This window comes from Chelonoidis abingdonii, chromosome 11 (genome assembly GCF_003597395.2).
Source record: "Chelonoidis abingdonii isolate Lonesome George chromosome 11, CheloAbing_2.0, whole genome shotgun sequence".
Taxonomy (NCBI): Eukaryota; Metazoa; Chordata; order Testudines; family Testudinidae; genus Chelonoidis; species Chelonoidis abingdonii.
The window spans coordinates 19392518-19401765 of NC_133779.1; the positions used below are offsets into that span (position 1 = coordinate 19392518).

Sequence of the window (9248 nt, forward strand, 5' to 3'; positions counted from 1 at the left end):
CGAATGGCCCCAGAAGAGATGCCTAAATTTACACGAGGACGATCCCCCTGATAGGCTGTATAGTTTCCTAAATGACACCTATGAGACCTTTCCATGGAGCACATTATTCAGTCACCTCGTTATCCCTCGTGACGCTAATTCATAAAATCACAGCTCAGGATCATCTCAGGTGTGGAAGGGCTCGGGAATGGTATCTTAGTCCATAACCCCCTGCTCCCAAGCACAGGACCACCCCAGACAAGATTTTTTACCCGTTATCCCTAAATGGCCCCTGCAAGATTTAACTCGCAGCCCTGGGTTTAGTCAGGCCAAACGCTCCAACTCCCCCGAGATGAACAACATCCACGGTGCGCAGCATGGTTTTTTTCTTTCTGTGCATTGCATGAGCCATAGTAGGTATCACCCCATAAAGCAGGCTGGAGCGAGATTCTCAGCGGTTGGGGGACATGGGGATCCCCTTTCAGGGTGTGGATAGATTGCTTGATGGATACCTCCAAAACACAGCGTGGTGAAAATTCAGAGGTCCCACTGGCCTGCTGTAACCCTGGAGGCTAAGTTGTGGCGGGTTTCCTCCCTCTATCCCTACGCGGTCCCTGATCAGGACTCAGCCAGCTGTGTAGGACTATCTCGTCCCATGGTGTTCCCCACTGCCCCCTCGCCATTGGCTGCCGTAGAGAGACCACCCTTCTCCTCTCACCCAGTGAGTATTCAGCACAAGCTAGGGAGTGGAAGGCTGGCTGAGCCTGCGTGGGTAGCTTAATTTCAGCAGCCCTGTGTAAAGAGCTAGGATGACGCCGTGGGCGGAGGGAGTTGAAGTCCTGCGAAGCTGAGCCCCTCAGCAGGTGAGACCGGGCATTTCTCCATCTGGCAGGCTGTGTCTGGTTGAGCGTGTGCACCCCTATCTCTCGCCCCCAGGCTTGACGTGGCTTGATGGAGTGTCGGGGGGCACGCTGCTCCCTGATCTCTCTGCCCCCAGGCTGACGGGGGCTATTGGTACGGTGTCGGGGCCGTTGCTCCCCGATCTCTCTCCCCCAGCTGATGGCTGCAGGGTGTCAGGGCCTTGCCCCCTGATCTCCTGCCCAGGCCTAAGTGTCTGATGGGTTTACACGGGCCTTCTCCCCTATCTCTCTCCCCCACCCCACCAGGCCCGAGGCGTGACTCGCCGCAGCGCTGGCCTCTGGGGCTCGCGAACAACCCTACAGGTTAAGAGCCGGACCCTGGAGCGCTTCCACAGCTAGAAGTATACCTGGCGCAAGTGCAGGTACCGAGGGGCTGACCGGAGGGTGCCGCGCGGGGGGAGGGTACAGCTTGTGCGCAGATGGTCCAGGGGTGCATGCTGAGTGGCCACTGGTTGGGGGGCGCAAGATAGGGGAATAATGGGCGGCCTAAGAGGATGGGGCCTGGATGTTGGATGGGCCGAGACGGGTAGCCGGGATTGTTTGACAGATGGGCTGGCGGACATTGGGGGGCCCGGGGCAGGCACTGACCCCCTCCTGCTCCCCAGCTGCTGGTGGAGAGCAGCGCCCAGCGCCTGGTGCACCTGGCCGCGCAGTGGGAGACGCGCCGGGGGCCCCTCATGGATCAGTATCGTCACCTCCGCGCTGCCCGTCACTCCCGCCAGGTGAGCCTGGGGGCGGGGCTTCTCTGAGGGGGCGGGGCTCCCCTGGGGTGGCCCCTCCCCTGCTGACCCCCCCGGTTCTCCCCCCACAGCTGGAGTCAACACGGCGCGTCTCGGAGATCCAGGCCCTGAACGAGCGCGGCCGGAGCGCGGCCACCGAGGCCCGGCGCAAGGAGGAGCTGTGCCGGCAGCTGGTGGGCGGGGCCTTGGGTGGGGGCGGGGTGTCGCACGAGGGTGGGGCCTGGAATGGGTGAACTGGGCACGTGCCCTTTGCACGCTGGCCTGGAGCTGGCTGGGAAGTGCTGGCTGTGGTTTGCACGCCTGCCTGGGGGGGGCTGGCTGTGGTTTGCACACTCGCCTGGGGGTGGGGGGAGCCCTTTGCACGCTGGCCTGGAGCTGGCTGGGAAGTGCCGGGTGTGGTTTGCACACCCACCTGGGGTGGGGGGAGCCCTTTGCACGCTGGTTGTGCACATCCCCGGGGGCAGCAGCTGGAGAATTGAGGCCCCCCCTGCCAGGCCCGGTGAGGGGGGCCGGGGCAGACGCTGACCCCCCCGCCCCCCCAGCTGACAGAGCTGGAGTCGCTCCCCAAGGATGTGTCACGGGCGGCCTACACCCAGCGCATCCTCGAGATCATCGGCAACATCCGCAAGCAGAAGGAGGAGATCACGAAGGTAACGGGGGGGTCCCCCGGGGCCATGGGCGTCGAGCTCTTCTCCATGCTGGGGGGGGGCTCCCCCTGGCAGCGGTAGCAGATCTCTCCCCCGGCCCCCCAGATCCTGTCGGACACGCGGGCCCTGCAGAAGGAGATCAACAGCCTGACCGGGAAGCTGGACCGGACCTTCGCCGTCACCGACGAGCTGGTCTTCAAGGTGGGGGGCCCTGGGGGACACTCCCCTGGGGGTTACTGGGGGGAGGGGTGTGGGGAAATGGGGGCTGGTGGTTAGAGCAGGGGGCTGGGAGCCAGGACTCCTGGGTTCTCCCGCTCTGGGAGGGGGTGGGGGCTGGTGGTTGTGGGGGAGACCCAGCTGAGCTGTTGATCTCGGCAGACGCCCCGGCAGGACCCGCTCTGGCACAGGACAGGGCAGCCCAGTGCCGGCGGCAGAGGGAGCTGGTCGAGAACCTGGAGGATCAGGTGAGGCAGGTGGGGGTCAGTCAGGGTGTGGTTACCCCACAGGGCCTGGCGGGGACAATCACAGCTGGTGCTGCCTCGGGAGAGGAGGGTGGGGGATAATGGGGCTGGGGGCACCGGCTGGATATCGGGGGGCTCCCCCTCACAGACATCTCTGGGGGGGGGGCTGGGGATTACAGCCTCGGGTCCCCGACAGATTCACAGCTGCTGTCCTGGAAGAGAGGGTGGGCTCGAACCACTGGCCCAATGGCGTCGCAGAGCATCATGGAGGTGTCATCCTGGTGCATCAAGGGAGTTGTAGTCCTGGTGCATTGTGGGAGTCATGGTAAGGATTCCGCCCCCCATTTCCTGCCCCCTCACAGACTCACCTGTCCGCCCCTCTTGCCCCCCAGCTGGACGGCAGCGGCAGCGCCTGGGGCCATGCAGCCCAGCTGGCACATCAGAGCCCGACCAGCCCTCGACCCCGTAAGACCGGGGGGCGGAGAAGGGGCAAAGCCCTGCAGTGGAGGAACGGGGGGGGGGAGATGGAGTGGGCTGGGTTGAGGTCTTGGGGGTGGCCAGACATCGAGCGCAGCTGAAGTTAGTGGCGGCAAGGCCGCGGACCCGAGCATTCATGGGGGGGAGTCAGAATCCACGGCAGGCGGGGTGCAATCCCTGGGGGGACAGATATGAGGGGCGGGTCCAGACTCTCTATCACTTACCTGCCCCCCCCCAGGCAATGTCAGCAAAGGCCAGCGCTGCGCCTCCTACCCCCAACTCCTCGGGGCCCGGTCCGGAGCCACCCTCCCTGCCCAGAAGGGGGTGCTGCAGCCACCACTGACCCCCAGACCCACCCCTGCGTCAGCCATGGCGCCGCATCTGCTCAGTGAGCGCTGGAGCCAGGACTCCTGGTTCTCTCCCCAGCTCTGGAGGAGGGGGGTTGTGGTTAGAGCAGCGGGGCGCGGCCAGGACCTCCTGGTCTCATCTCCCATGCTCTAGGAGGAGTGGGGGCTGTGGTCTGAGCAGGGGGCGGGAAGCAAGACTCCTGGTCTCTCCCCGGCTCTGGGGGAGCGGGGCTGGTGGTTAGAGCAGGGGGCTGGAGCAGGAACTCCTGGTTCCTCCAGCTCCGGGAGGTAGCGGGCCAGTGTTGAGCGAGAGCTGTGGGGCGGCTATGCTGTGGGGGGGGCAATCAGCCCCATGATGACAGGTCGTTCTCCTCCCCCTACAGATCTGGGCCCCACCCTGGAATTTATCGTGCAGCAGGCCCGGCCGCCCTTACAGCACACCCATGCTCATCCGCTGGGTAGAACCGGAAGGGGGGGGAGCTGCCCATTGGTCCGATCCCCCCCGCCCATCATCCCTCAACTTCCCTGCCCAGCCACAAGGGGAACCCTCCCAGCCCTAGAGCCCGAGGGAGGTTACCCTCCCCTGAGCCCTGCCCCCCTCCCCCACAGGCCATTCTGGATCCCCCACCGACAGCTGACGCTGAATAGAATTTATCAATGTTCAGCGCATGTTCGGTACTTCCCGCCACAACACGCCACCTGGAAGTGACGGCGCTGCAGGCTGGAGGGTCAGCGTGGGTTGGAAGGGGCACCAGCGGCTGGAGGGCAGGGGCTGCGGGGCAGGGCTTCGTCGGAGTGAGGGCACCAGCAGGGCTGGGGGTCAGGCTGCGAGTTGGGATTAGGGGCACCTGCAGGGCTGCGGGGTCAGGGGCTGCGGGTCGGGAGTGACCCACTAGCACGGCTGGGGGCAGAGGCTGCTGGGGGCAGAGGGTGGGTCGGGTGAGGCCGAGTCAGAGCTGGGCAGTCAGGCTGGTCGGGATGAGCAGGCTGGGGGGGCGGGTGGGTCAGGGAGTGAGGAGGCACCAGCAGGCTGGGAGTTCAGGGGCATTGCAGGCTGCGGGCGGCGTCGGGATGACGGCCACTGCACGCTGGGGGGGCATGCGGCTCGGGGCAGGTGGCTGTGGGTCGGGGTGAGGGGCACCGCAGAGCTGGGGGTCAGGGGCTGTGTCGAGGGAGTGGAGGGTGCTGGGGGCAGGGCTGTGGGTCAGGAGTGAGGGGCACCACAGGGCTGGGGGGTCAGGGCTGCGACAGAGTTAGGGCACCTGCAGGTGTGGGGGCAGGGCTGTGGTCAAGAGATTGTGGGACAAGGGTGAGGAGCTGCAGGTCCCTGACCCCCCTCCCTCCCCCTAGAACGCCGTGCGGCACAACTGAGCCTGCACAAGTGCTTCGTGCAGTGTGAGACCGTGAAGGCGCCGTGTGAACTGTGGACGAGCGACCTTCCAGAAGAAGCGAACCACCGATCCAACCCCGTATGTGCTCCTGGGCGGGTGGAGCCTCCCCTTAGCCACGCCCACGGACTGCCAGCTATTAGCCACGCGCCCCAGGATGATCCAGCACAGTGGGCTGGCCTCCAGTTAGCCACGCCCCCAAGAGATCCAGCAGGGTGGGGCCCCAGGCATTAGCCACACCCAGGCATGGTGAGGCAGGACAGAAATGTGCTAGCCACACCCCCTTGTCTCTCCCCCAGTACCTGGAGCTGAAGCACCTGGCTCCCCCCCCGCACCCCCAATGAGATGCCCCAGACTCCTCCAGGGGCTCAGACACCCCCCCCATGTGCGGGGGGGACTGAGCCCCCACCCTTGGACACAGAGCTGTCTGCAAAACCTGGGACTTATTGCCTCTCCCAGCAGGGGAAGGGGGAGGCGCACGCTGCACCCAGCCCCAGCCGCTCTCGCCCCGGGCTGGGGAGAAAAGGAGCAAAAATCCAGTGCCGACTCAGCTGCTGCTTGGGCGGGGAGAAACGGGATCCACCCCGGCAGCTCGGGTATGGGGCAATGAGGGGCGGGAGGGATCAGGGGCCCCGCAGGGGGGAGGGGTGTTATATGCAGCAGTTTTAGGGGTCCCTGTCCTCCCCAGCACAGCGCCTGCGTTCTCCTGCCGCAGGCCAGGTAGTCAGCTCAGGATCCGCTCAGGGCCAAAGTCTTCTGGCCCCCTCCTCCGATTCTGGTCGGGCATATTAACTCCTGCATGCTGGAGCCAGGATGGACCCCGTGGCACCCCCCAGCCTCCGGGACCAACCCCCCCCAACACACCTGCTCTCCAGGTCCCGAATCTCCCGCTGGATGGCGCCTGCGTTCCCCCTCAATGTCTGATCAGCTGGCTGCAATTCTGGGGGCGTCGGACGAGCGCACAGACAGGGTTAATCGAGCCTCCTCCTCCCCTGGGCTGCCCCAAGCTCCCCGTATGAGAGCAGCCCCACCCTACACTGGTCCCCTAGCCACTCCTGGTTTCTCGTTTACTGCCTGCCCCCCAGCCTATGGCGAAGCTGCCCCCTGACTCTGCCCCCCACAAGGCCACCCCAGCTCTGCCCCCCAGCCTACGCGAGCTGCCCCCCAACGCACCCCAGGCCCTGCCCCCAGCATACGCAAGCTGCCCCTACTCGCACCCTTCCATGCTCTGCCCCCAGCCTACGCGAGCTACCCCTTCCTCTGGCCCCCCCAAAGGCACCCCCACTCTGCCTCCGCCAGCCTACGCAGCTGCCCTATCTGCCCCCCGGCCTGTATCCCCCCCCACCCACACCACCTCGTGGAGAGCCGCCATATTATGAGCTTTCCGGACTGACTCGTCCGCTTGGCATCTGTGGGACAACAAGACGGGGGGCGGTTCAGAAACCTGCTCTTCCCCCACCTTACACCCCCCGACTGCCCCAGCCACCCCCCCCGGCCCCCATAGCCTCTCCCCACATACGCCGCACCCCCCTCCTCTCTCACCCCCACAGGGTGGCCCCTCTGGGACTCCCCTCCCAGAGCCGGGAGAGAACCCAGGCGTCCTGGCTCCCAGCCCCCCCTGCTCTAACCCACCAGCCCCCGCTCCGCTCCCCTCCCCTCCCCGAGCCGGGAGAGAAGCCAGGAGTCCTGGCTCCCAGCCCCCCTGCTCTAACCACCAGGCCCCACTCCCCTCCCCTCCCAGAGCCGGGAGAGAAGCCAGGAGTCCTGGCTCCCAGCCCCCCCTAACTCCCCAGCACTCACCTCTCAGTCTGCCCGCTGTAGTCCCCGGGGCTGGGGCAGCGCTCGAGGGGGGGCCGGTCTGGCGAGCTGGGGGCAGGCGGGTCCCTCGGAATCCACTCCATGCCCATGATGTTAATCCCTGGAAAAGAGAGGGGGAGAAATGGGGGGTGAACCAGGGAACTAGGCCTGTCTGCCCCCCTCTGCCAGAACCCCCCCCCCAGCATCCTACATGCCCCCCCCTGGTTACCGTGTGTCAAGCCGTGGTGGGACCTCAGCACCAGTACGCCGGGGGACTGGAGGTGCAGGATGGAGGGGCGGGCGCTGGGCTCCGGAGATATCTGGGAAGGGGAGGAAAGTGAGGGGATGAATGGCGGGTAGAACCCAGGAGTCCGGGCTCAGAGCCCCCTCCGCTGTTACCACTAGTCCCCCCTCCCCTCCCAGCACTGGGGAGAGAACCCAGGCATCCGGTACCTGTTGGATGAGCAGTGCCTGGCGCTGGGTGTCCTGGAGCAGGGCCTGGAGGTGGGGGGTGGTTTGGGGGTCCCCCATCACCAGGGGGTACGGTGGCACCTGTGGGGCAGGCAAAGGGGGGATGCTGTCAGTCCTGGGGTCTAGGGAGGTCGGCTGCCCCCTCTGTGCCCCTCCCCTAGCCATGTGGGGACCCACCTGCTGCTTCCTGGAGGGGGCGCTGGTTCCGTGGGTGAGCACCGTGGGGCGAGTCTGGGCCCCGCCAGTCGGGCCAGTGGGGCTGTCGCCATGGGGCACTCGGGATGCTGTGGGGCTGGGTATTGGGGCCTGGCGCAAGCTGTGGGGAGAAAGGGCAGGTGAGAGGGTGGGAGAAGCTACAAGGAAGCACACGTATGTCCGACTGGTCACACTGCTCACGTGTGAGCCGTGCAACACATCACACGTACATGCACGGAGAGGCATGCCTGTCACGGAGAGCACACGCATGTGAGCGGTTTCCCATGGCATGGGGGTCACCAGGTGTGCGGAGCTGTGCAACACGATGAGTGGCTTCATGGTGAGCGTGCATGCATACTGGTGCGTGTGCAAACCACATGTGTCCTGTGTGACCCCCTGGGGAACACGCATGTGTGGGGCTGAACTGTGTCACAGATGGGGTCTGGGAGCCGCTGGGCCCAGCTGGACCTTAGCAGCCTCAGCCTCCCTGAAGAGCAGTGGGGCTAATTAGTGACCCCAGCTGGGGGAAACAGGCCTTGATTAGCCGACAGGTCTGAGTCAGATCTGGGGAATCCAGGAGAGGGGGGCAGAGGGGTGGATGTGGGGCGAGATAGAGGGAGAGAGTGGGGGCTGGGAGCTTTTTTGTTAGAGGCATGGAGGGGAGGGGGGGCTGTGGGGGCTCAGGGACTCCCGAGGGGGGGAGTGACCTGTGGTCCAGTTGTGGGGTTTTCAGCGACAAACTCCTGACAGTGCGCCACCTGTGTCCGTGATCCAGTGTGTCTGTGATCCATGTGACATGTCACGTCCCGGGCACATGCGTGGCTGTGTAGGAGGTGTCTTCCTTGGACCACGCGGCCGCGCAGTTGTGACACGCATGGGCCAATGGGATCTGTGGCCTGCCTCACATGCCAGCACACGGACCCTTCCTGTGGTTCACATGCATGTGCCCCCATGACATGCATGCATTTCCTGTGTACTTGGGCCCTCACATGCCAGCCCAGCGGGCTCACATGCCTGACACATGACACACCCTCCGGATGGGCGGGGGGGGGGTGAGCAGACACCCACCTCCTTGGGGGGCAAATCCAGCCAGCGCCCTCATATGCCCCCCACCTGACCGCTGCGCCTCCCACCACTCTGACCCCCAAGAGATAACCTCAGCTCCCCATTGGCCCTCACGCCCCTTCCTGCCCGCAACCCTCCCCGAGCTGGGGACAGAGGAGTCCTGGCCTCCACCCCTACCCTCCCCTGCTCTAACCACTAGACCCCACTCCCCTCACAGGGCAAGGGCCGCTTCGAGTCGCTTCCCGGCAGCAGGGGCGGGCGGGCCGGTGGATCAGGGTGACGTCCGTTCGGCCCCCCCGTCGATTTCTCACCGCGGCCCCCGCTTCCCAGACGTCACGGAACCCGCCCGAGTCAGCGGCGTGGGACGTGGCACCGGGGAGGTAAATCGGGGGCGCCCAGCCCGGAGCACGGAGCTGGGGGGTGCAGCTCCTGACCCGAGCCTCCGGGGGGGTCCAGGGGGGCCACTCAGACGATTCAGGGGCCTGGGGCAAGCAATTTCGGGGGCCCCTTCCGTAATAGTATTATTCTCTCATGGGCGGTGGTGCCAGGGCAAATTGCCCCACTTGACCCCCGCAGCCCTGCGTGGGAGGCTGGATTTCACCCCCTCCCCATCCTTCCCAAAGCTCGAATCACCCTGCTGGAGATATCACACACGAGTAACCAGCTCGGGTCTCACAGGCCCCACTCTGCCCCAGAGAACCAGTGGTCCTGGCTCCCAGACCACCCGAGCGCCAGCCCCCGCTGCCTCCCAGAGCTGGGAG

The 9248-nt window shown here is 65.6% G+C and overlaps 1 protein-coding gene across 1 annotated transcript in view; it reads left to right on the forward strand.

The window, feature by feature from the left end:
- The window catches only part of CCDC22 (CCC complex scaffolding subunit CCDC22), a 9457-nt gene extending 4154 nt beyond the window's left edge, over positions 1–5303 (forward strand). The window contains exons 3-11 of the mRNA XM_075071302.1: positions 1495–1621; positions 1711–1812; positions 2182–2289; positions 2392–2518; positions 2665–2750; positions 3140–3212; positions 3955–4029; positions 4922–5040; positions 5259–5303. Of these exons, the coding sequence (XP_074927403.1) occupies positions 1495–1621; positions 1711–1812; positions 2182–2289; positions 2392–2518; positions 2665–2750; positions 3140–3212; positions 3955–4029; positions 4922–5040; positions 5259–5303 (862 nt within the window). The remainder of the gene's footprint in view (positions 1–1494; positions 1622–1710; positions 1813–2181; positions 2290–2391; positions 2519–2664; positions 2751–3139; positions 3213–3954; positions 4030–4921; positions 5041–5258) is intronic.
- The last annotated feature ends 3945 nt before the right edge of the window (positions 5304–9248 follow it).